The following is a 27,679-nucleotide window of genomic DNA, read 5'->3' on the forward strand; positions in this document are numbered from 1 at the left end:
ATCATATTTCGACAGCAATGGCCGATTGTAAGATATGCGAGGATGAGTTTCGTTTAGTGTTGTCGGAACTCACCAAATACAACGCAATGAAGCAGGAGATTCGATCAAAATCTCATAAGACCAATGGTATTAGCGAGGATGAGAAAAAAAAGTTCATAGAACAGGGGAGGCAACAAGCGCGTCAATTATTCCGTGCCAAAACCAAAGAACTGGTTGGAGATTAAAAATAGATTGCTTACTATCGTTTGATCACATTTAGACAAATGCTTACATAAATATATATAATAATGGAAAAAACTATTAAATGGAGAGAATTACCACAAGGTTTTTATTATATCAGTGATGTCAAACCAACCAAATACGGTTATCAATTGTTTCTTATCAATTTACAAGAAGAGTGTAGTTATATAGTCTGGTCTCCTAGTAAAATGAACGAAGAACTTAATAAAAATGTTGAATATCGCTTTATCGATAAAAATAATGAAGAATATTTTTATTACCATTTAGGCTCATCTAAAGCAATGACTGGCCCCAGGTATTGGTGAGCTAGAGCCAATTTAACTTAATCTCATGACTATCGTTGAATCGCATAATCATTTTGGCATAAAAAATTCCCTCTGTAGTGGTGGTATAGGTATATGAATCCGGCTCCAGTGGAAGTGGTCCAGAACCCCCATAACCTATACTACTTCACTGCCAGCTGACCCCAAAAGGCCGGAAATCCTCACTGTCCATCTCTTTCTCCAAAGAAGGTGAGAGGCTACTAGGCAATCACTGCCTAGCCAACACTATAGCCCACAGGGAGTATTACCCATTTAAGTCTGGCTGAAAATCACATACTTCTACTGGCAACTAGATACCACTTGACTGCATTCCATGAAGCTGGTTGTAAAGGTTAACATGGAGTATTTCAAACGACAATTATAGGCTGTACAACTGATTCTAAATGCTAGACACAGTTTATCTTTCACTTCAATGGGAAAAAGAATTTGATACAAAAGACTTTCCATAGCCCATGGGAAGTATTGCCACACAATTGCGGCCATATATTTGGCATTCCACAATTTTCTTTTGTTCAGATTTCAAATTTCGAATCGAGAACTCTCAAAATATTTTTTATGTCTTGTCTGGAATGGAAGTAACCATTTTGAAACAAGTGATTAAAGCTCGAGAAAGCTGCTTTCTGAATGGTTTCCAGTTAGTCATTTCATTGGTCGGGTCAAATATTTTGAAAGGTCATTCTCATCTGACCTGTAATGAGAAGCCTCCGACCTTTGGTGTAGCAGTGGTGAGCACTAAGATCTGATGTTAATGAGAATGGGAAAAAACAAGCAAATGATCATACTAAGCTCCTCACTCCTACCCCAATATCCAGTGAAATGCTAGGTTGACACACAAAAAAAACCTAAGAGGAGAGGACAAAAGCACTGAAAGTAACAATATCACTTGGAAACTAAGAAAAGAGGAATTGTTTATTTTGAAATGGTGACCATTAGTGATCTTAACAGGCTACAATACAACATGTTCTTAAATGGATGATTTGGATCGTAATGGAAATGGATAATGTCACAAATAAAATATTTGAACAAATTAAAAGGTATAGACATTATGACAAGCCACTGACTTTCAGTCAGATGAGCTAATAAAAGTACCATAAAATATTTTGTTTCCAATCTTACGTGACTTTCTGTTCCTTGGATTTGTCATCTCTATTCCTCCGCTCTGATCTCCTACGCCTAAGTCTTCGAAAGGATTCTCTCAAAGATTTCTTCAAAGATTTTCTTCTGGACATGGGGGTTTCTGATGTTCCCATTAGATCTTAGAGAAGAAAATAACTCGTATATCATGGTTTGTACAAGTCTTGAAGAGGCCTTAAATGCAAAATTAGAATTCAGACAAAATGCCCTAATAGGCCTGGAATTGGTCACAAATAATCAAAGTCAAGTTTATTTTGCAATTTCACTTTTGAAAAATTTAGTTGTGTTCATTTTCAAAGGGAAAGGTACCAGTTTACACTCAAGCATGCCATTTAAATCACCTCTCCAATATTTTGGATTATCTTTTTAAGGTGAGGTGAAATTGGGTTTAACGTTGCGCCCAAGATTATTGCACTTATATAGCAACGTGCATGTACGTGTGTGTGTTTGTGTGGCTGCTTGTACTAGTCCGGACTGATGCCGATTTATAGTGCTAGCCCACTGAAATACCATGCCGCAGTTTAACATGAATACCCCACTCAGACACAGTATACTGACTCCGAGCTGACCAGTCCTTGTTTTAGCCCCTTAATGCCGAGCGCCAGACAGGGAAACAACAAGTACCATCTTTTAACGTCTTTTGGTATGACGCGGCCGGGGATCGAACCCCGGACCTTCCGCTCTCCGGGCGGACGCTCTACCACTAGACCACGGAGGCGGTGATTATCTTTTTAAAACCTTATATATCCAAATACAATGAACACGAGGGCATATGTATTAAATTAACTTTTTATAGATCTGCTTCTTTAAATAATTTTTTCTCAAGAATTTCACAGTTACATGTGCAATGAATAACTGAGTTGGCACGATGTCCCGATCACTTCACACACTTTTTTGCCAAAATTAATGTAAACAATATAGAATGAAATTTTGAATAAAAATAATAAGATTGATTACAAACTTAAATCCAGTTATACATTGAACTATGTTTTTAAACAGACAGTGTAATTACAAGATTAGATTGTGTACTTCAGTACGGATTTGTTGACATGGTATTTCCGGTGTTAGGTGCTCATGGTAATGTCTTTGGGTTTAGGAAAAAAACCATCAAAACTCACTAAGGCATGTATAATGAGCACCCTACTCTAGAAAGATGTGTTTTTTGAGGAAAAGTGTGCACTATAAACAAGAAAATATGGGTAATTTTTTTCTTCTTTTTCACGAAAAGAATCCAGTAAAGATGGAAAATTGAAGTAAAACAAGATTGGAAAATATACTTTGTTTTACTATTTCACTATTCCCTGCCTTGCAAGTAACTTTTGAAAATCAAATTTCATTCAGAATATTTTTTGTTTGTGATTAATATCTGACTTGATGACATTGTATTTCACTTTTCAGGCCATGGCTGAAGCCTCATGTGTGGTTTATGATTTTACAGAGGGAACACTGATTTAGAGTACCGTATAGAGCAAACGAACAGGTGATAAAAAACTTGGTCAGTACAAATTTGAGATAAATAAAAAATCACCAGACATGTTGATTTACAGTTTAAATTGTCATTTTGGTTCTGCTAGGCATTGTTTTACATGCAGGGATTAAGATTACCTTGTGTATTTTCTCGTAAACCAAGCCAGAAACAGCAATCAGCTGTACACACGTTTTCTGGGAATCTACCAGTAATTTGTTTAAAACTTACCCATTGATATCACTTTACAGGATTTTCATGCAACTATCGGGAAAAATGGTATCTGAAACTATTTCTATATTAGGAATACTACATTCCAATATCATGTTATTTTAGTTGCAGCTTTCACTAAATATTTTTAAAATATACTACTCAAAAGAAGTTAAGGATCACCTGATTCTTTCATATTACAATAGTTAATCTCTCATGCCATGACAGATTAACTTTACCAATATGAATCAGGTGATCCTTAACTTTTTGAGTAGTATAATAATAACCCTAAGCATAGCACTTCGGTGCAGATGATCGCTATTGCCAGTTTGTTTTTTCACATGGAACAATTTGACCAGTCACAGACGAGGCTCCTGCTCGTGATCGCGAGAACCACATGTTGACATAAAATCATCAAACTACAACAAATATGACTTTTAAAGACTCAAAGTATAGCATTTACAATATATGTATCAATTTTCTGTCAATTAAAGTTTGTTTTAAGGCGCCAATAGTGGTAATCTGACCATGGTTGCTGTTATAACGGTGAGTTTTGCGATCTTCAGATCGCTTCACACATGATTTTGCTGAAATTAATTAAAACAATATTAAAAGGAATATTGAATAAAGTTATTGAAATAAGTTACAAAAATAAGTCCAGATATACAATGAACACTTTTTATAACCAGACAGTGTAATTACACTCCAGTAGAGAATTGTTGACATGGTATTTTTGGTTTTACGTGATCGCGATAATGTCTATGTGTTAGGGGGGGGGGGGGGGGAAACAACATCCGAACTTATTATGGCGTGTATAATGCCAATTTTGGGGGGAAAAAAGTGTGCACTATTCTCAAGAAAATATGGTAACAAGTTCATATGACTCCTGAAATATTGATAAAAATGTTTTTGATTATTGAATCTAATCGGATCAAGGATTACCAACCTGTTTCGTGTTAGGTCCTTAAACCTGTATGTTGTGTTTTTCATTATTAGGGCCTTAAATCGGAGTGCAAGTGCCTTAAAAAGGCCTTACATTTGGTGATTGAAATCTGTATGAACCATGTATATTGAAACAACAACAAGACCTCGCATATATCAAAGGCCATTTATCAGTTGAATAGAGACAAGCTTAATGCAAGTGCAATTTTCCCCCAACCTAAAAATGTATATAATTCATAGTACTGAAGCTCTCATTTGATTTGGCTAAAAACACATGACATCATTTCATATCAACTGTAAGCCATCTTCGATTATCCAGTGTTAATTATCGCCATTCTATTATGATACATTATGCCCTGAATCAATTTGCTACCAAAGCTTCCTTATGAACCTTATTTGAATGACTGGTGTCTAAACATAGTCTAATAAAACTATTCTGAATGAATTCTCAAACAAATGAGTACAGTGATTGGGTCTTGGTTATTTATCTTAGTGGGGCATAATATAATACCCCTTACTTATTATTCATGAATTATTAATATCAAATGATGTCAAATAATTACATAGAAACAGAATTAATTGATGTTAAGATGAAAAATCATGATCAAAGATTGATCAGTTATACTGTACAGATGCATTGTTGCAAATTTTTACAAAGATGCATAACCCTTCAATTCATCAGTAAATAAATATGCATTAACAAATCTATCATCTATATTCCACCAAGGAGGTACTTTCATGTGTAGAATAAATAAATGATATGTCAAAACTAGGGCTGAAAAGATATCACCGGACACCTATGCATTGTGATTCATTCCATACGATATGGTGTGCGATTTGTGAAGTGCTGTATCTCGATTTTTCACGATATGTTTATTTTGATAAACTTTTTTCAGATATGTCTTAAATGAATTTCAAATTCAAACCAATCATAAAAAAATGTAGGGACAATATAATTTCCGTAACACATGTATGTCTTCGAAAATACAACGGCTATACTAGCTTTGTATATCAGTTGCACTTCAAAGCTTTCTGATTGGCCGAGCGGTCACAGGGAAAAAGACAAAGCCTGTAACTAACTTTACTAAATCCCAAATGGATTTTAACATGAATGATCAGTCACACCCAACTCCAGTTGGTCAACTTATTTACAAGAGGCTTTCAAAAACAAATTGCAGGAATGTCAACACGTGCCTGAGTCATTACTAGGAGTATCGGCATGTTTATGGCTCTTGATATGAGACCATATTCTGTAGTGGAGAATGTTGGATTCAGAAATCTGCTGCAAACAGTAGAGCCCAAATACAATATACCATCGAGAACCCATTTTGTGAACATTGTTGTTCCTGGCCTGTATGCTAATACCAGGGATCACGTCCTTGAAACTCTGACAAATGCATGTTCATTAGCCCAAACTACTGATGGATGGACTACACCTGCATGTGCAAGTTATGTTACAACAAGTATTTGTCACAAAGTGACGAAATGTCCCCAGCCTGTATATACACCATAGTACCAAATATGAAGACAATCCAGCGATTAGTTCTTGAGATATCGCAGCAACACCGTTTTCCAACTCCAAAAGCAGATTTGCCTGCTGTGACCTTGAAAATAGGGTCAAGGTCATCAACACCGACTAGTGTCTGCGGTGTCTGTATATACACCATAGTTCCAAATATGAAGACAATCCTACAATTAGTTCTTGAGATATCGCTGCAACAAACAGCTGGGACGTACAGACGTATGTACTTACGGACGGTTGTGAATACTATATCCCCCGCTTCGCGCTTTCGCGCGGCAGGGGAAAATAACTGCACACTATATAACTGCAGATTGGAAACGGGAAACCCAGTTCTACAAACAAGGCCCTTGCATGAAAGCCACACTGGTAGCAACCTAGCTAATATTCTAATTCATGCATTAGAAGAATGGAAAGTTTTTGTTGAGAAGTTTGAAACTATTCCAGTATGCAGTGACAATGCCAGTAACATTGTTTCTGCTCAACAGGCATGTCTCACCCCTGATCATGTTTGACAAGCTCATATTGCTAAAGAAAAATCTGAATCATTTTCTCTAAGTTCCCTTGATGAGAATAATTTTTATAAGTAATGATTGTTACATTACTTACTTAAATCATTCCATCCGGAGTGTTCTGTTGGTTGCAATAATTATAATTGTTTTTAATTGTTTTTGCCTCACTGTGAAAATGACAAGTTACTGGGACTGCTACTTTGATGTTTGTCTTATGGCATTTCAAAATACTGCAGACTTTCGTGTATTTGAAATGTTAATGAAAACTGTTTAGTGTTTGAAAATATCTTTTATTTGAATCCCTTTTATTTGTATTATGTATCATACATGATCAGAAGTTTTGTGGCATTGTTTTATTAGTGACAGTCATCTCCTCAAAGACTTCTGTTGCTTGCAATAATTGTTTTTAATTGTTTTGGGTAGTTACTGGACACTGGTACATTTAGTATTTACTCCTACTATCTAGTCACAACTCACAAACATGTAGGACTGTTACTTTTGTGTTTGATAGCCATTACATGGAAATGGCAGATTCATTAAGTTAAAATACTCATTACAGTATATATTTTATAAATCATGAACATTCATTCACGTTCATTTAAGTTTTCATTTTAACAAATTAAGTTTAATTCATTTATCTCTTGTCTTCTCTTGTCACTATGTGTATCGTAGAGTATAGATATACATATCAAATCATGATGTAAGTATCGAGACACGTATTGTATCATTACCAAGGTGTATCGTTGCAGCCCTAGTCAAAACTGTTCTACATTTAAAATCATACTATAAACGTAAGAGCAGAAATCACTACAAATCCCAAATTTTATATATAAAACTAACACTGAAAATGTTTATTAGATTTCTTTTTGTTTGTTGTATACCACACTCTGCATTATTCAAACTATATGATGGCGGTCTGTAAATAATCGAGTCTGGACCAGACAATCCAGCATCGATCAATGCAATTGGTATACGATGACTTGCCAACCAAACCAGTGAGTCTGACCACCTGATCCCGTTAGTCGCCTTTTACAACACGCATAGTCGCCTTTTATGGCAAGCATTGGTTGCTGATGACCTATTCTAACCCGGATCTTCATGGGTCCCCTAAAATGTAGGATATTAGTCTATTATTCTATCAGGAAAAATGTGAAAAAATATTGGTTTATTTGTCTTAAAGAAGGCTACAATGTTTTGAATCACCCACCCCATTTGCTGAGAGAGTGACTGAGTGGGTGAATATGGTTTTACGCCGCTTTTAGCAATATTCCAGCAATATCACGGCGGGGCACACCGGAAAATGTGGGGAATCAAGCCCAAGTCTTTGGCGTGACGAGCCAACGCACAAGGCTACTCCAAAGCCCCACTATTTGCTGAAATAAATCCAGCAGGCAGGGTTATGAGATGTGCAGGAAATTCAGCAGGGTAAAGTTTAAGATACCAACCTGTTGCATTTAGTGTACATCTTGTGGACACTTCTTTTTTCTGTACATAGTCAAACAAACCAAAGCCATGGGCAGTGCCAGCAGCCACTCTGAAATGAAAGTATTACACACTTTCAAAATAATCTTAAGACAAAAACTGGCTGGAAACAAACAATATGCATTCATATTGCCCATTATAAGAGTATCTGAACCTGAATGTGGCCAAAGACAGAAAGAAACTAAGTATTTGTTTCACAAGCAAAAATAGAAGCAGCCCCTCCACTATTACCACCACCATTTCCTCAAAGCTTCTACAGTCTTTCAAAGTGACCTTGATTCAAGAATATTTCACTTATTGCACAGCACCAGGCTATGGGTTTGAGGAAATTACATGGGGGACTGGGGATGTTGGAAAGATGGAAACAAACTTTTAAAAGAAACCATATCTTTGTCTCACACATGCATAGTGGGATGTATACATACAAAATACATACATAATTATGAAAATATTTTTTAAAACAAACCTAAATGTAAATCATTACACTAAATATGTTTATGACTGTCCCGGACAATGATCGAAGTGAGACGAGGTCTGTCATAGGGAAAAGAGAGAAAGGTTGATCCAGGTTCTGTGTTGGACAGCATGAATAATTGACATCAGACTACAGGACTAAACATACAGTATGTTTAGCATTTGGGAGGTAACTCTTCTCGCGAAGTGCAGATCATGGTTATAAGAAAAGTACATACTCGCATCGTTGCAGGTGTAAAATTCTAAGAAAATCTGCGTGTCTCCACCCATCTCATTATCTCATAGTCGCACCAACAGGTGGAAACTGTGGTTGAAGCAAGAAATTTAACGTGTGCCTAAAGTTGAGATTGTGCCGACAGGGCAGGGAACCAGTTCAGATCTATCCAACCTATTTCCCCATACAGCAATTTGCTGAAGTGAAACATTGATCCATTTCTGAAAGCGGGTCTGTCGAGAAGGACAGGGACAGGTGAACAGCATATCGCTATATGGGAAACATGAATCCAGTTTCTGTGTTGTGAGATATTAGCACTTTTGAACAATGTGAATAATTGATGTGTCAGGCAACAGGAGTAAACATGTTACCATTAGGGACTTAACTCTCATAAGATTTGTTTGTTTGTTTGTTCTTTAACGCCACACTCAGCAATATTCCAACTATATGACGGTGGTCTGTAACATAATCAGTCTGGACCAGACAATCCAGTGATGGACATCATGAGCATTCATCCATGCAATTGGGATCGATGACATGTATCAACCAAGTCAGCAAGCCTGACCACCCGATCCTGTTAGTTGCCTCTTACGACAAGCATAGTCGCCTTTTACGGCAAGTATTCTACCCTGGAATCTTCACGGGTCAACTCTCATAAGAGAAGTATGGTTTATGGTTGAACATAACACATTAAAAACGAATTTTCAATTGTAACAATGTCTGCATGTCTCCACAAATCTACTTCATTACAAGACCTGTGAAGATCCGGGGTAGAAAAGGTCTTCAGGAACCCATGCTTGCTGCAAAAGGCGACTATACTTGTCGTAAGATGCGACTAACAGGATCGGGTGGTCAGGCTCGCTGACTTGGTTAATGCATGTCATCGATCCTAATTGCGTGGATCAATGCTCATGATATCAATCACTCGATTGTCTGGTCCAGACTCAACTATTTACTGACCGCAGTCATATAGCTGGAATATTGCTGAGTGCTGCGTAAAACAAACCAAACCAACTTCATTACAAAATAATATTACAACAATGTAGCGATTAATCATGCATATATTTTTTATAACTTTATATATCAATGTCAACAGTATTATGTATTACCATTACGATAGTGTTGACTTAATACCCTTTGTTCCTTGAAAACAATAACAAATAAAGTCAACGCAGTGAAAATATATTACTAATTTTGTTTTCATAATATGTTTGTTTTCTAATTTCATATTGTATAAATAATTAAACTGAATTGTGCCATATTCTGATTCTGAAGGTACCACATGCAAATTACAATTTGTTTTATTTTCTAGGTTACACATGTGTGCTTTATGACATCAATAGATAGATATGCTACAAAACTTATTTGCTCCATGTTGATCAAAGTTATATTGTACTGTCCATTCCCACATGTGTACATGTGAGCTTGCCCGAGATACCATCCTGTAGTTTAACATGGATACGCCACTCAGACAGTATACCGACTCCTGGACACCCATCCTTGTTTTATCCCCCCAATCCTGGATGCCAGTATGGGTAACAAGTACCACCAAAAGTTCATTCAGTGGGCAGATGCTCCTTCCACTAAACCACAGAGACAGTCTTGGACTATACAGCAGTTAATAAAAAGCTTTAGCAATCACGACAACCCTAGAGATATTAAATTTCACCATATAACTATCTTAAACACTCATGCAAGTTCTTGTGTAAAAGTTTTCTTCACACCTAGTTCATGCTGAGGGACCATGATCTCAATGTCATCCAATTATATGTCATACAAATTCCCTAGTGGTATATAAAAAGTATGAAATATTTTTCTTCCATCCTGCCTTGCATGTTTCATGTAATTACCTGTAAAACAAGTTAAATATTGGCGCAGCATTTAGGCATATTATACAACCTTGCATAGGAAATAACCATATATCTTACGTATAAAACAAGATCGCTGATTGTGATGTAAAATAAAAATGAATAAGGTTAACTTACATTTGCCATTCTGAGTGGACAGCAAGGGCAGTACAGGCAGCTGGTGGGTATAACTGCATAACACAGGTGGGCTGGAAACCTGCGGCAAACTTGATATCACCTTCTCTTAAAGTCAGAGCTTCATGGCCTTTCCAGACAAAACTGTCTCTGTCACTAACTATGTTCACTTTAGTTGTTTTCACTTCCTGCTCACGATCCTCTCGTTCCATTTGGAGAATGATTACCTGGCCTGCAGTGCCCGCAATGACTAATGTCTCACTAAGTGGGCACATGGACAGCTTTTGGATTCCAAGTCTTGGATCATCACTGTATGGATCAAAAGTACCAACCTGAAGATAAATGTCAATACATATTTAATCCAGCTGCTTACATTTAATGATAGTTCTTTACATGTACCCTTTTGATGATTCCCAAAAATGCGCTTACCTGGTAATCATTGACCTCATTAAAAGATTTAACACGTCCCAATGAGAAGTCTGTTGCAAAAATGACTTCAATTGTTTTTACCAGCAAAGAAGCACATCTAAATTACGTATGATATTCAAAAACGCTTAGTTTTATTAATATAAATCTGACATGTTACCATAGAAACAGGGAAAAATCAGATTTTCAAGTTACGCTCTAGAAACGAAATTATTACAGACGGATGGATCGACAGACGAGGCGTCAACTACACCCCCTGCATTATATGAAGAATGTTGAATGTGAAAGCGTGTTTGTTATTTTTTACTTTCACTATTGTATATATGTATCCTATCACTAAGGTTCTTCAAACAGTGCACACTGAACATGGTGCAACAGTGGTTGCCATACACAAAGATAATATGAAAGACATGCCACATTTATACATTGTTCAGAGAACAGGGCATAAACTTTACCAGTATTTTAACCACATTGGGATTTATAATATCAACTTTGGCTCTCACGTTAACTGGAGGTGGTACAGGTGGTGGTACACCTTCACCGCCTGGTGAATAGGATTGTGTAAAAGAGTAGATAAAAAATGCATTTAAAGTAATCAGGAGAAGCTCTGCAAAGCTTGCAGGGTAAAATAGAAAACATTGTATCCTGGCTCTTGAATTTATCATCTAAGACCGCTACTTGGCTCAGTCAAAACTATGGGCAGTGATTGAAGCGATTGCAGGGCTGTGGTAGGATTTCTGATCGATAAATGTTGTTGATTGTGAGTCACAATATGTTGAGTGAGTGAGTCCGGTTTTACGTCGCTTTTAGCAATATTCCAGCAATATCACGGCAGGGGACACCAGAAATGGGCTTCACAAATTGTACCCATGTCAGGAATCAAACCCAGGCCTTTGACATGACGAGCGAATAGTTTAACCACTAGATGGCCCCTACAATGTGTTGAGATGATACTGCTGTGTTTGGTTGAATTACATTAGATGACTGGCTTGAGGCAATGATGTAATGAAGGTTTTGAATGAAAAGGAATTACAAGAATTGTTTTTCATTATTTAAAGAACTAGAAATAGTGATTGAGACTGCAGAGTGATCCACTTTAAAGCCTGTGTGAAGGTTTTTTTTACATCAAGTCAGCAATCATTTCCAGTCTGCTGCCTGGAGTTTTTTCTGTCTTGTTCATGACATGTCGAACAGGTCTTATTTTTCCATAATCTCCAATATATAGTTGACAGTGAATAGGATTTACAGTGTGATGACATGCACAAATTCCCATTTCAAAATCCCTAAATATGAAAAGGCACTGCTTGACAACCTGGTTTTTCTGTGTGCAAGGTTCCATGAAAGGATACCTGTTAGATTTGGAGACATGATCCAGACAAAAACGATTACGGACAGATAAGCTGACTATCCCTTGGGATAATATAAAGGCAATAATGAACACTATTTATTGACATCATTTCTCGTTTGGAAAATCAAAATTTTTAAAAACATATTGTCTGATGTTCTCTAGCAACATTATCAAGAGTTCTATGCACTGAAGGGCTCAATTAACAACCAAACTCTTCGTTTGGTAAAACAAACCACACCACCACATTCCCATTGCTGCACAACGCCCGTAGGTACCTTAATTATAATGTAATATGCACTCCTGGTTTAATTACCGTATTCAACGTAATAAGTGCCCAGGGCGCTCTCAAAATTTGAAATAGGGGGCTCTTATTAGAATGGTATTTTGGTGAGAAAAAAAACAAAACAGTTGAAAGATAAATTTTCATGGTTTATGCTGACAGCCTGAAATGTTTATATACGACAGATATATTTTTCCAGAATTTAATTGCCCATAATTGAGGGTGCATATAACACACAAGTGCATATTATACACGAATAAATAAGTCTTGTGTACTTTGATCAATCGGAAGGGGTGCTAATTGGGAACGTTCACAAGCCAATATATTAATAAATATCGCCGTGGGCGCTTATTACGTCGAATACGGTACTTTGAATTTCAGCCATGACATTTAAAATTGTAAGCATATGTGTATGTCACATAGCCACTGTAGCATACTGTAAAGATCTTGCTCTCCCAGATATTGTCAACAGTATACCGGGTATGATATCAACAAAGATAGACACATGAACACAGTTAGTGTCAGCATTGATATTAGAATATATTTTGCATAAATACTGAGAAAATACTAAAATCTGATGATCTGAACAAAAAAATGTCATCAAAGGGAGAAAACTACATGCCAAAGTTCAACAACTTCAGTCTAGCAATTTCACAGAAGTTAAAGCCAAATATGCATTGGTCAAAACAAGATCAAAATTATATCTTTGCACAGAAACCATCTTGAATCCCGCAACATAACAAAGAACTAAATTTTATTACATTTCGAACAAAGTACAATTAGAAGATAAATACTATGTGTGTGTCTATTTCCAGGATTTTATCGAGTATATGCATCTTGGAAAGTCATCTCGAAGCGTTAACTTGAGGGGCTCGAATCAAAATTTCGAAGATGCAAAATACTCGATAAAATCCCGGAAATAGACACACACATAGTATTTATCGATATTGTAAACCTATTGTTTTATCTAGAAAAAAACATGCGCACCTTTTAACACCTCGTACTTACTTGGTTGTGAGGCGTCAACATCGAACGTTCTGTTGTTGCTATGGTGATTGTGATTTTGGTAATTAACGTACACCGGTAATGAGACGCAAATACCATCACGAATATTTCAGTTGCGATACCTACATCCTTGAATTCCTCATACATTTAGAATCAAATGCCAAAAGGTCTTTGTCACCAATTCAAATTGTCTAGATGTAATGAAGCAAAATAAATGAGGTGTGAAAACGAACGCTGAAAAAACTGCACTTGTTGGAAATGTAAACAAAGCCATTTGTCTATTCGTTGAGTACATTGGCTCGAGATTTGCATTTTCAGAATATACACGGGAAGAGAATCGTAGGAAGAATTAGGGAATTAAACATATATACATTGCAATAATTTGATATTTTCAACAGAACTTGTCGAAGTTCCCGTCCTGTGTGACGCCATAACTGACGCAAAATCACGCACAACGACAACGGTATTTATCAGAATTTCTGACTATTTTCGTTGGTTTCAATGAAAAATACAACAAAAAACAGTACACAGATTGTCAGAATGTTTCTGATTACTTACATGTCACATTTATGTATATGCGAACACTGATTCAACGAAAGTCCCCTCGTAAAATCCCGCACACTGTTGACAGTCAACAAGCCATTTTGTAAAATTTGGTCACCGGTAGTGATGTCAAACTTCAACATATTTGTTGTACATATTTGGTAATTTCTCTGAGGTGAAGGTCCTTGAATTAAAGTACACACGATCATTGTTAACTGCTTTTTACTGTTTCATGATGTAGATCTTGCATATCTTTTGCACATTTTTTTCCCACAATTAATTTCACTTTGGATATTAATCAATGTTCAATATGATATCATACATAGATATAGGCCACAACATGTATGAACGTTTGATAATCTCCTGTTTGAACAATGTTCACATATGAAGTTGATAAGTTTATAGTGTCCTATACGATATTTCTTTAATTTGAACAAGTGTACATGTGACAGGTACATTTACATTTGATCTTGTATGTATTTCTAGGGAGTGTAATAGTCAATATAATAAGTTCATATAAATAGTATCCATGAATAACCGTTTCATTTAATTTTATAACTAAAACTGACGATATAACTTAACCGAAATCGATATTATTTTTTGTTAAATTATATGCACACATTTCTTGAAGAATTGGCTTGGTCTTGGACTTTTTTTATGCCGTTTGATAAACAGAACAGTGATACCTGTGATTTTGGTAATTATTTCATTATAATCCGTTTTTATTAAAAATTAAAAATTCCCATGAACAGTGTAAATCAAATATTTGTTATGAATGTTAATTTTGTATTTCAATTTGCGTCCTTTGTTAATTAGTATGCAAAAAATGCTGAGTAATTATGTATTCCTACACAGTGATTCAGTCGCTTGCTTCAGGGAATGCAAATCATATTTTCACCCTTTGACATTTGGTCATGTGACCCAAATTAGCCAATCACAACACAGAACACACTTTCTATAGGTATACAATCAACCCTTACATGGTTTCAGGGTCCTTGGAAGACCACCCATCCCACAAGTGTTTTTTTTTATGCAAACAAATGACAAATTACAAAAAACAATAACGAAACAAGCATATAGTCAACAAAGTCATCTATATCCCCCGCCCATTTTAACACGTTATGGTCCCAAACCCATCTTTCCGAGGCAAGAGATTTAACAGACTATAAAAGTGCAGTTTCCACCCTTCCCGAACTAGGCTGGTATTATGGAGTTACATTTTGGCTGGACTAACAAGTCTATACATAGTCCAATCAAAATCGCACTCCGAAATCGAAATCAGGTTCGTAAACTGTCGTGCAGATTTCAGTCCATTGCAGGATTTGCAAAGCATGTGCACCGCCAGCTCGTTGTCAGCAGATATTTTCCAAATCTTCTCATGTTTTTAATCAAGGTGTTCACGTGATTTGATGCATTTCACGATGTAAGACCCGTTTTATCACAATATAGATCCTGATTATCGATCAGATCGTCCTCACTGGGCGCCACCATATTGTATGAAGCCAACTCAAGTGATACGAGAGGTAAAACCTGATTGGTAGGCTTAGAAGGGACATAACTGGTAATAGCCACTGGTGGCGCTATGATCTAGCCCAGTAATTCTAGCTTAGTTCGGCAAGGGTGGAAACTGGACTTTTAAAGTCAGTTAACTCTCTTGCCTCGGGAAGATGTCCCAACCCAGGTAACTGACCGAAACATTTCTCTTAGCCCATGTCAAAATAGCTGTAATGGAAAATTCCAAAATAAACATTTCTAAAACTCCTTAATATCAAATGGCACCAGTTCAGTATATAATTTATATATAGACATGCAATGTTTGGCAAGGAAATATTTAACAGTTTATTTGTTATACTCCATAAGTGAACCCACCCTATATTAAAACTTGTTGCCATGTAAACGTAAAGAATAACAAATTCTAAAATTCCTAAATAGTAAAAGGCACCAGTTCAGTATGTGACTGGTAGACATGCAAAGTTTTGTAAGAAAGTATTTAACGGTTTTTGAGTTCAACTTGTTACCATGGAAACGTAAAAAATAAAAATTTCTAAAATTTCTAAATAGCAAAAGGCACCAGTTCAGCATGCATCTGACAAACCTGCAAAGTTTGATGAAAAAATATTGAACGGTTTATGAGTTATGCTCCGGAAACGAACCCTACCCTCACAGAACGTGACGGACGGACGGACGGACAGACAGAGCCCGTTTCTATATCCCCCGTCAACTTTGTTGGGCAGGGGATAATAATAACCATAAGCATAGCACTTTGGTACATTACAGGATACATTTTGCATTTTTATGGAACAGTTTCATGAGTCACTGCTATAGCTATTTTCATCAGGAAAACAAAATGTTGAAGCACAATAGTCAATCTACAACAAATATGACTTAACAAATTGAAGCATGGCAATTATGATATATGCAGCCATTCTCTTACAACTAAGGTTTGCTTCAAGGCATCAATAGCAGTAATCTTGACTGCAGTTGCTGTGAATAATGTGAGCTATCACAGAATGTGATAAAGTAGACGAATGGAACTGGGTAAACGGATTTTGAAAGTGTAACGGAGGGAATGGGCCATTATGCATTGAAGTAAGCATGGTGTTTAACACACAAATTCTGTAAAAATTAATGTCAACAGTTATCATTAAATGAAAATGTGATTAAAACTAATCAAATAGATTAAGTCCAAAGTCCTGATGCATTGTTTATACAATGAACACTTATTACCTTCCTAAATGAATTACACTGTTGCAAGGATAAGCTTGCTTAATTCAACATGGATTTGTTGATGTCTTATTACCGATGATGTGAGGATGTATGTCTGTAGTGGAAATAAATTAAATTCATGGGAGCTATTGACTACCCTGCAATTTAACCAAACCTGCGTTATCGCAAAGAGCATTATTGTGAGTGATTATTCAAATGGGCATACATAGATTTTCAATAAAGCAGGGAAGTGATTCACATGGAGCTGCCTTTATATGAAATTTCCGCATAAAACCTATCTTACACCATCTGAATGAAGCTGGTTTGAGTTTATGACCTTGATATGTGACATCCACAACATACGACAGGTGTTGATTATTTTTATTGGTCATGGCTTTTCATAAATTATGTCCTGAAAACAGATGCTTCATGCAACATTTCATGACCTTGACCTCACATGGAGGTCACCCAAAAGTTTGGACCCCAGCCTAGACTCTTATTTGTCATAAAAGACAATAAGTTCACTAACATATGTTGTGCACCATATAGTTTACAAAAAAGTGTTAAGTACAAATAGATGGACCATTGTCAAAAACATTATGGAAAGGTCAAGGTCAGATAAAACACTAACCTTCCTGAAAGGAGGCCATTCCTCTTCATCAGCACCATTTGAGTTATTTTCTGGCATATGTGATTCAGCAAAAAGACTGACTGTGCCAAGTCTGTACAGCAATCTGAGTGTGACAGATGATGCATCCCAAAATCTCACTGTTCCATCTTCGTGTCTGAATAAAGATAATTTGGTGTGTTACTTTCCCTCAAGGACTTATCAGTACTGTATTTGTAAATGGAAAATCATCTGCACTGTTGAAGGAAAGCATGTTTCTCAAAATAACCGTGCGTGCGCGTGTCTCCGCATGTCTGAGTGTCTGTCTGTGAGAGGGCAAGTGAGTGATGTATGGGATAGTATACATCATAAGTACTACTTTGACCATTCTATATTTTAATGCTGAAAGGTGGCTCATATGATCTGGCATTTGGTTGACATCGGATACAGACTGACCCTTGAAATCACTGCATAAATAATATATGTATAAATACACAGAGAATCCACGACAGACATGACACAATGTACAAAAATATGACAGACCTGATTTCAGTCAGTGCACAAGTACAATCTAAAGGAAATTGTTGTCCGCTCTTTTCAAACTTTGGTTGACATTTGGAACAACATCCTCCAGGCTGCTTAGTGTCTTCAATGCAAGGCTGTCTCGCCTCTATCAATGCAAACGATGGTCACACCCAATACTGACATTGTTTACTGAGTTGTCACAACAGCCCTCAGGGTATGTCACTTTCTCCTGTTATCAGGCATTGGCTTTGTCAATGGATTTGTTATGATAATATTCTGGTATTGTCAACTACCTAGAAACATCCTATAAATTTTTTATAGTTGTATACTTATCCTTCATTACTTAATGCATTTACTGCTTGTTCTTGACATTGAAAGAGCTGTGAGAGGTCTTGCTGAAGAAAAAGTTGTGTCAACTAGCTGAGTGGCTAATCCTATCACACAGCCCCCATGCAACCATGAAAAGGGTGACGTCAGTGATCAGCACATTAGTGCTAAAAAGTGGGTGGGCCACTTTAGGCACAGTGATGCAGGATTAGTATAAAAATATATAAAATATCTAGTATTTTACTAGAATTTTTAACTTATCCTGCATTACACCTTAATGCCTCTTTATTCAACGGTTGAGAGCATACCTTCAGATGTGAAAATAATTCTCAAATCAGCAATAGCGATGTCCGGCATTGAGTGACCATTGCTGTTGACAGGGAGGGAGAAAGTTAGGTATGCGTGAAGTCCATGTAGCGATGGAGTCATAGAAAACAAATGAAATGAAGCGACATACCGAGCCTCATGCTTGCATCATGTAGTCTTCAAATATAGGCCACCTCTGGACGTGTGGACATGTGGACATGTGGAAATGTTGATGGCGTCTTGTTGCTGGCAATGTGGAGTGGCTCAAAGGGAGCGCCTCTCAGCAAGGAAAGGACCACGTTCAGATCCCACACTGGGGATCGGAACTTGGCCTTTTGGTCTTCAAGACGTAAGGAGCATAGTAAAGCTTGAACTTCCGGAATTATCTTAGTAATTCTTCAATCATCTGGAGCTGCCAAGACAGACTTGAGGACCACAAGGTATATTGGGATGGTTCTGCCCTTCAGAAGCTTGTGGTGCAAAAACAGTAGAAATTCAGCCAAGAAATGGGGAGACACAGAGGTGGGATCCTGGTGTTTTTCCTTGCACAAACTCTCAAAGGAGCGCCACTTGTCATTGTACAGACCCCTGGTAGACGGTCTACAAGCCAGGGTAGTTCCCCTCGCTGCTCTAGCCGAATAGCCTTCGGAACTATAGGCTCTTTGTAGATGGACCAGGCGTGAAGAGGGTGGATCAGCAGATTTGACCAGTCTAGGAATTTGAGAGGGTCGGCAGCGGTCATTTTGAGATCCATGAACCAGCCCCTCGCCGGCCACCAAGACGCGATCAATGTCAGATCAAGGTTGCCTGTAGTTCACTGTTGTTGAACTGCGGACCACAGCCCCAAGGCGACTTGACCCTCCATGTGCGCTCCCCAGCCCTGAAGAGGTGTCGGCGAATAGGTGTAATGAGGTCGTAAGTTCTGTCAAGGAGATTCTGTCTAAGACGTTCGATTCCACCATCCACGATCGGAGCTGGTGTTTGAGATGGTCCGCGAGGACAATTGACACCGACTGATCCTGGCGTCTGATGTAGGGAGCAAGGAGTATCTGTACAGGGTGCAGGTGAAGTCTCCCTCTGGAGGTCAGATCCTGCACTGACATGAGGAGACCTAAGAGCGCCGGCCACTGGCACAGAGTGCAGGGTTGGTGCAGTGCAGGGAGTTGGTGGAGTTACTTTCAGTGCCACCTGTCCCTGGGTACAGGTCTCAGAAGGATTGGAATAGGCCTCCAATGAATTGGAGATTGAACGAAGGCATGAGTTCAGATTTCTGCACGTTGATGATTCATGCCAGTTGATGTAGGTGACCTTATGTGAAGTCCCTGTCAGGGATGAACATGGCCGTGTCCTGGTGGTTCAGGAGGCAGCCATCTATATATGCCTTGAACTGGACATTCCTCAGGTGGAGGAAGGTAGGTATTGGCTTGGTGATGCATGTAAATAGCCACAGGGACAAGGGAAAACTAAATGGGAGCACCACCCACTGATAGTGGTATGGATCGGCACATGTAAATAAGTGTCCTGGATATCCAGGCTGATCAGTTGTGAGCCTGTTTCTTGGTTGGTTGGTTGGTTTGTTGTTTAACCACAAACTCAGCAATATTACAGCGGTCTGTAAATAATTGAGTCTGGCCCAGACAATCCAGTGATTGACATCATGAGCATCGATCCACGTAATTGGGATCGATGACATGCATCAACCAAGTCAGCGAGCCTGAGCACCCGATCCCATTAGTCGCCTTTTACGACAAGCATAGTCGCTTTTTCGGCAAGCATGGGTTGCTGAAGACTTATTCTACCCCGGAATCTTCACGGGTCTTGGGCCTGATTGGTCAGTAGATGCGGCAGGTAGTGCTTGTTGAATGTGGACAAATTGTGTATCATTCGGAATTGGTCCTAGTCCTTCTTGGGGACAAGGTTGGTTGGTTGGTTTGCTGTTTTACGCCGCACTCAGCAATATGATGGCAGTCTGTAAATAATCGAGTCTGGATCAGACAATCCAGTGATTGATATCATAAGCAGGGGTCCGGAAAATTTAAAATCCCAATCGGACATTTGCATTTAGGCCACACCCCCTTCAAAAAGCGTATTTTCGTACGACTTTTCACACACATTACAAGTTGTTACGTACAGTGTTCCCTCGTTATTGAGCGCTTCAATTATAGCTCGGTAAAGCATGGCTCCCAAAATTTATTAACATTTTTAGTAAACTCAAGTTTTCCAATGACACGATGTTTTCCCCCATCTCAGAAAACATTATCAGCTGATCACCGAGATCACTAACACCAGAGATACAAGTCAACAAATCCAAACTGAAGAAGGCAATTTAATCCTATCATTAAAATATCTGGTAATAGAAAAAATTGTTAACTGTTTATCTGGACTAGAGTTTGCAATATATTTGATTAATATTATTCAATATTTCATTCAATAATTATAATAATGTTTACAATAATTTCGGCAATCGTATGCAAAGTGATCGGTTCATCGCACAACTCGCCGTTATTTACAGCAACCACGGTCACTTTACCGCTATTGACGCCTTGAAACGAACTTTAGTTGCAAGAGAATGGATACACATATCATAAATGCAGTACCATGACATGACATACCATGATATTTGAGGCAGTTTGACTATTAAATGTCAACATAACGCTTTCGCAATCAAAATACATGAAGCGCAAGAAGTCCCTACGGTGACTGGTCAAAATCATTCCAATACGTAAAAAAATATCCTGCAAACCATCTGTACCAAAGTGCTACTCTTATGGTTCTTATAATTTTAAGTATATATGGTGGAAGCTGCAACTAAAATAACACGATATGGGAATATATTATTCCTGATAAAATAATAATTTCAGATACAATTTCTTCCCACCATTGCATCAAAAGTGGTATCACTGGGTACATTTTAACTGAATCACCGGTACATAGGGATGAAACGCGTGCACAGCTGATTGCTATTTCCGGCTTAGTTTACGAGAAAATACACACGGTAATCTTAATCTCTGCATATAAAACAATGCCTTTGAGAGCAGGAAATACATTTCAAATGGTAAAATCATCTTGTCTAGTGATGTTTTATATCAAATTTCATACTTTTATTGACCAAGTTTGTTATGCCTGTTTATTCACCTGAGGTCGTTGAAGGGATACGATAACGCTCATCAATTACTTGGACCCCGAAGGTAGCATTGTTTTTTAAAATGTCCAGACAGAAAAATTTAAATGTCCTGTAAGCAATATTTTAAATCGGACATTTGAGATTCCTAATCGGACATGTCCGGCGCATATGACCGTTTCCGGACCCCTGATCATAAGCATCAATTGGGACAAGGAATATTAGCAAATATAAGCCTGGTGGGAAGTGGACAATCTTTATGGCCTCTTTGGCCTGCAGCATGTCAATGTTTGAGCTGTTGAGTAGGAGGATGAGCGTCTGCAATGGGTGACGACGTTGTCTCTCATAGTGAGTTGATACCCTCAGCGCAGAAAGTGTATGACGTATGGGTCCACCAAGATTGTCCAATTTTGCCATTATCGTCCTAGTCTCCTACCTACAGGGGTCTCGACAATGGGAATGACTGGTGGGTGGGAGATCCCAGTCGTTGGTGTCTGTCGCATCTACCCTCAGCCTCCCAAGGCTGGTAGGATCTGGTGGACTTTTCCTTGCCCTGGTTTCTGCCGCAAAAAGTGGAGGTGTCACGTCAACATGGCTTGAGAGAGTTTAGCCTGGGCTGATAGCTGCCCGATCTTGAGGGCTTGAAGAAGGGGGAGAGTGAAACATGCGCCAGGGCCTGGAGGGCAGTGTCATCTCTGCCAAAGCTGGATACCCAAGTGTACGTGGCACAGACTTGACCATTAAAGAAAGCGGAAGATCACAGACTAGGTTTGGTGCAAGAGGTCACTCGTAAATTTGGGAGTGCCAAGTAGCCCAGTCGACGTGTGGTGCGCGCATATGAGCCTTCATGTGTTTTGTCTGGCACTGTAGGTAGGCCAAGGTAGGCCAAGACAGTGGGATGCCACATAGTGGGTAGTGGGATGTGGCATCCACCTCCAGAGCCATAATACAGGACTGCTCGGAGGATAATCCCAACCGTCATGAGTGAGCATGAAGTCCAGTGAGTGTATAGGAAAATCCTCCTTCCTATACTTGGGTGCCTTGAATGATGGTGTACGTGAGAGCTTGGCGAAGTCTTCGTCCATGCCGAGACGATGTCTTTGATCATAGGATCTGATGGGACAGATGTAGGGTTAGACCAGACTGTGTCCTTATCAATGCCTGACCCCAGTGAAGGTGCTTCAGAAGCTAAACGATCTTCCAGCCAGTCCCCAACCTGATGTGGTGGGAGTCGACATCAGACATACGTCGGGACGAAAGAGCTCTCAGAGGAATCTGAATTGTAATCCCCAGAGCAATGAACTGGAGAGTCACGTTTAGAAGGTAGAGCCAAGAGACAAAGTCAGGCGGACCACAGAGGCACCACTTAAATCCACACTAGGTGTCTGTAGAGGCAATTGTAGAGAGGCTTGCAGAGGCATAGATAGTGGGATAGACTAGCTAAGGGTGATAGGCGCCAAGCCCAGCATCATAGTAACAAAGGAGGCCATGTACATCAACGTAGAGGGGATGAATGGAGGCAGTGGACATCATCCCCGAGGACGAGACAGTGGTGAACATCACAGGTGGAGGCGTAGTGGGCTCGGAGGTGTCAGACATTTTGTTGAGATGGAGTTTTGGGCCTGTTGTGACTGTTTCCCTCAAAGCTTGCATGCATTTTGCAAAATCTATGGAGGGAAAGTGGGAGACAGTCTTTACATTTTGAATTTCGGGTGCAGATGGTGGTGCAATGTAGGCACAATGGATGTGGATCCCACCCAGACTTATTGTGGCAACATTTGCTACAACTTGGCATGTATCTGCAATATCATCGTAAACGTACAAAAATAATGCACTACCAAGCAATACAGAGAAAACAGAACGCATGACACAAAAAAGCATGACCAAGCATTTCTCTTTGGCCATGTCAAAATAGCTGCAATGGAAATTCTAAAATAAACATTTATAAAACTCCTAAATAGCAAAAGGCACCAGTTCAGTATGTGTCTGGTAAACATGCAAAGTTTTGTAAGAAATTATTTAACGGTTTTTGAGTTACACTCCGGAAACAAACAGCACCCTTATAGAACCTAAGTCCAACTTGTTGCCATGGAAAAGTAAACAATAAAAATTTATAAAATTCCTAAATAGAAAAAGGCACCAGTTCAGCATGATACTCACAGACACAGACACAGACACAGACACACAGACACCATTTCTTATGGTCAACAACTGGTAAATAGTTTGTTAATTAATGAAATATACCTGTTGCTTTAAGTCAGAGGAACTGCCCTTTCCTTTGTAACCCCATGAGCTATACAAAACTAGTCATCAAAATTTCTAAATTCCATCATGTTTCCATGAAAACAGCAAAAGAGAAAACTTTCAGAATCGTATTAAAAAATAAAAAACAATCATAGTGGTTAATGTAGCATGTTTGCTGAAGCTAGGATACATAATATTGTAAACATGGATCGTACAAAAACTCCACCCAAAATTTATGTTTCACCATGATTCCATGGAAACGGCACAAATTAAAAAGTTCAGGATCTTCAAACTAGGAAAAGGCACAAGTACTCATTGTGGTTAATGTGTGTAGCAAGTTTGGTGTAGCTAGGGTGCATGGTTAAAAAGATATATGCCGTACAAAAGCTCGGACGGACGGAACATTATATACCCCCAATTTACTTAGTAAACGGGGGTATAATTACATTGATCACATTATTCAAATAACGCATTTACAACTTAATTAAGTTAGTTATTAATAAAAAAAAATTTAAGCTAACACATTCATAACGTCATAATTAAGGACCAAGGAAGCGAAAACTTTACGATTTCCGGCAAATATAAGATTCATAAAATCCACTTTACGGTACCTATTTCTTTTTTATTTTCATTCTTTATGAAATCTTCTACACGGACGCATTGTTACGAGCTGTGACAAACATTGCTGAGCTGAGAAATCAAGGCGATGAAAGCCGAGATGTCATTTGACTTACATTATGCACAATCGCACGAAATGCAAATAATAACTTATGTATGTTTGACAACTTTTAGATATATATTTTTGTTGATTATATTTATTACTTGGTATAATATTTAAGATTTTATTTGCAATAACATTGCGGGGAAATAATGAATAATTTTTTAATCTATCAAAAACAAATTATAAATTGACATGGAATACGTATTTCATACATTGTGAAATGTGATAAATTTAACAGATGAATGATGACAGGTAGGTTCATAAAATTATATACTATTTTGACATAACTACTGCTTGGCTGGTGTACCAGCCTGCGGTGTCTGGGGACTCCAGGCTTCTTTGCCAGTGTAGCAGCCAAAGGCGTTGAAAGAGTTAAATATTCATGCTATGGCATAAATCATATGAAATATATGCACAATAACGGTTCACAAAGAAACACTAAAGATTGCCCTGACAGTGCCCCTTCCGTGGTCACACGGGAGCTGTGTGATTCTGCTAGTTTAAACAACTTTTTCTTCAGCAAGGTTGAACACAGCTCTTTCTCTCTGTCAAGAACAAACAGTAAATGCATAAAGGAGTAATGCAGGATAAGTTACAACATAACATTTACACCACTTAAAATGATCCAGTTACATTTTTATGCTAGCATATTATTTTACACCAACTGGATCTTTACCCTGTAAGAAGCATGTCCTTTGTGGCTGGGTCTTTAGAGAGACTTTTACCACCTTTGATAGGCCATTCCTACAAAGAAAAGTATAAAAATCAATTAAACATATCAGGAAACAGATTAAGTAAGTTAAAGGCTGGGATCAAGACAAGGATTTCCAATTGGCCTCTGTCTGGCAACTGCTCATAAAATCTTATCAACCTGTGACAAACAGGACAGAAACTGCCATTAGTTCCAGGTAGGGCCAAAGTTCAAGCATGGCATTTACTCCAACATAGTAAATCTGGAAATGTGAACTGGAGGCTAAAAGCCCTTATAGGAGGGACCTCCTTATAAGAGGGGTCTCTTTATAGACGTCGATATATGATACCTATTAGTTTCAGAGATACAGTCTAGACAAAACACACAGCTATGAAGTTAAGAACAGTTAGTGAGTTTGGTTTTACGCCGCTTTAGCAATATTCCAGCAATATCACGGCGGGGGACACCAGAATTGGGCTTCACACATTGTACCCATGTCGGGATTCGAACCCGGGTCTTCGGCGTGACGAGCGAACGCTTTAACCACTAGGCTACCCGACCGCCCCAGTTATGAACAGAGTCGAAGTCAAACTTGCTGCCATGGACACAGGAAAATTTTAACACATAGGGCCTGTATCGCTCACCTGGATATTTACACAATCAGGACAAAATATACATTTGCATTGTACATGTATATAATACTGCAAATAATTTTGACACTGTCAGCATTTAAAATGGGTGGATGGCAAATCTGACAGCATGAATTTGTATTTCTCTGCATACAAATGAAGCATAAAGATCTGAACCGTTTCCATGTTATGATCCAGGATAAATCATATCAAAGGTAATATACAATGTATCTGTTTATTATAGCGTGGGGATAACATCGGTTTGCATGTAATGGTCAAGGTTGGTTTGTTTGTTGTTTAATGCCGCATTCCAGCTATATGACAGCAGTCTGTAAAATAATCAAGTCTGGACCAGACAATCCAGTGACTGATATCATAAGCATCATATGCAATTGGGATCGATGACATGTATCAACCAAGTCAGCGAGCCTGACCACCCAATTCCGTTAGTCGCCTTATACGACAAGCATAGTCGCCTTTTATGGCAAGTATGGGTTGCGGAAGACCTATGGTCAAGGTTCTAACTCCTTTGGGAGTGAACAGAAGGGCCAGTCCTGGTAGCATATGTGCATTCCTCTCATTATACTCTCAATTGTACATATGGTATAGACCTGTAAAGATCTGGGGTAGAATAAGTCTTCAGCAACCCATGCTTGCCGTAAAAGGCGACTAACAAGGTCCGGAGGTCAGGCTCGCTGACTTGGTTGATGCATGTCATCGATCCCAATTGTCTGGTCCAGACTCGATTATTTGCAGACCGCCATCATATAGCTGTGTTGCCGAGTGCAGCGTTAAACAACCAACCAACATATGGTCATACGATGGGGATCTAAACTGTGTCCAAGTTGGAATCCCCACCATTAGAGAATGCTTCCAACCCAATATGGAACTAAAGATCATAATCATAACTATCTCGAAGTTCCAGAGAAAAAGTTGTTTAAAGCAAAAACGCCAAATTACCCCTATTTGGCCCCACCCCTAAGCCCCTTGGAGGGTCAGCCCCTCAATTTGTATAATTTTGAATTCTCACCACCTGATTATACCTCCAACCAAATATGGTTGATAACTATCTCGAAATTCCAGAGAAGAAGTTGTTTAAAACAATTTTACCAAACTACCCCCATTTGACCCCGCCCCTCAGCCCCTTGGGGGGTCAGCGCCATTTGTACAATTTTGAATACCCACCACCTAGGGATGCTTCCAACCAAATATGGTTGATATCTATCTCTTAGTTCCACAGAAAAAGTCGTTTAAAGCAATATAGTCAAATTACCCCTATTTGGCCTGCCTCTCAGCCCCTGGGGTGGGGGTCAGCCCGACCATTTGTACAATTTTAAATCCCCACCAACTAAGGATGCTTTCAGTCAAATTTCGTTAATTTCCAATTGGTGTTTCAGAAGAAGAAGTCGTTTGAATAAATTGTTGACGTACGGATGGCGGACGGACGACATCCCATAAGCTCACCTTTGTCCTTCAGACCCGGTGAGGTAAAAATTAAATTCCTAAATAGCAAAAGGCACCACTTCAGCCATGTACCAAGTTTGGATGAAAAATGTTGAATAGTTTTTTAGTTCTTGCTTAACAGGCAAAAATCAAATTTTGAAAAATTCCTAAATAACAAAAGGCACCATGTTTCAGCATATATTTTCGCCGATATATGCCGGGGTGCAGTGATTTGAAAGGCCATAGATATGATAGATTTT

At 38.5% G+C, this 27,679-nt stretch overlaps 1 protein-coding gene across 4 annotated transcripts in view; it reads right to left on the reverse strand.

The window, feature by feature from the left end:
* LOC139468159 (lethal(2) giant larvae protein homolog 1-like) overlaps nucleotides 1-27,679 on the reverse strand; it is a 206,068-nt gene that overhangs the window by 91,081 nt on the left and 87,308 nt on the right. For all 4 annotated transcript variants that reach the window (XM_071249943.1, XM_071249944.1, XM_071249946.1 and 1 more), the window contains 5 exons: nucleotides 25,333-25,400; nucleotides 17,437-17,590; nucleotides 10,501-10,829; nucleotides 7,791-7,879; nucleotides 1,680-1,818 (listed from right to left, as the gene is read on the reverse strand). In XM_071249943.1, the coding sequence (XP_071106044.1) occupies nucleotides 1,680-1,818; nucleotides 7,791-7,879; nucleotides 10,501-10,829; nucleotides 17,437-17,590; nucleotides 25,333-25,400 (779 nt within the window). The remainder of the gene's footprint in view (nucleotides 1-1,679; nucleotides 1,819-7,790; nucleotides 7,880-10,500; nucleotides 10,830-17,436; nucleotides 17,591-25,332; nucleotides 25,401-27,679) is intronic.

This window comes from Haliotis cracherodii, unplaced genomic scaffold (genome assembly GCF_022045235.1).
Source record: "Haliotis cracherodii isolate W230 unplaced genomic scaffold, xgHalCrac1.p SCAF_2, whole genome shotgun sequence".
NCBI classification, from domain to species: domain Eukaryota; kingdom Metazoa; phylum Mollusca; class Gastropoda; order Lepetellida; family Haliotidae; genus Haliotis; species Haliotis cracherodii.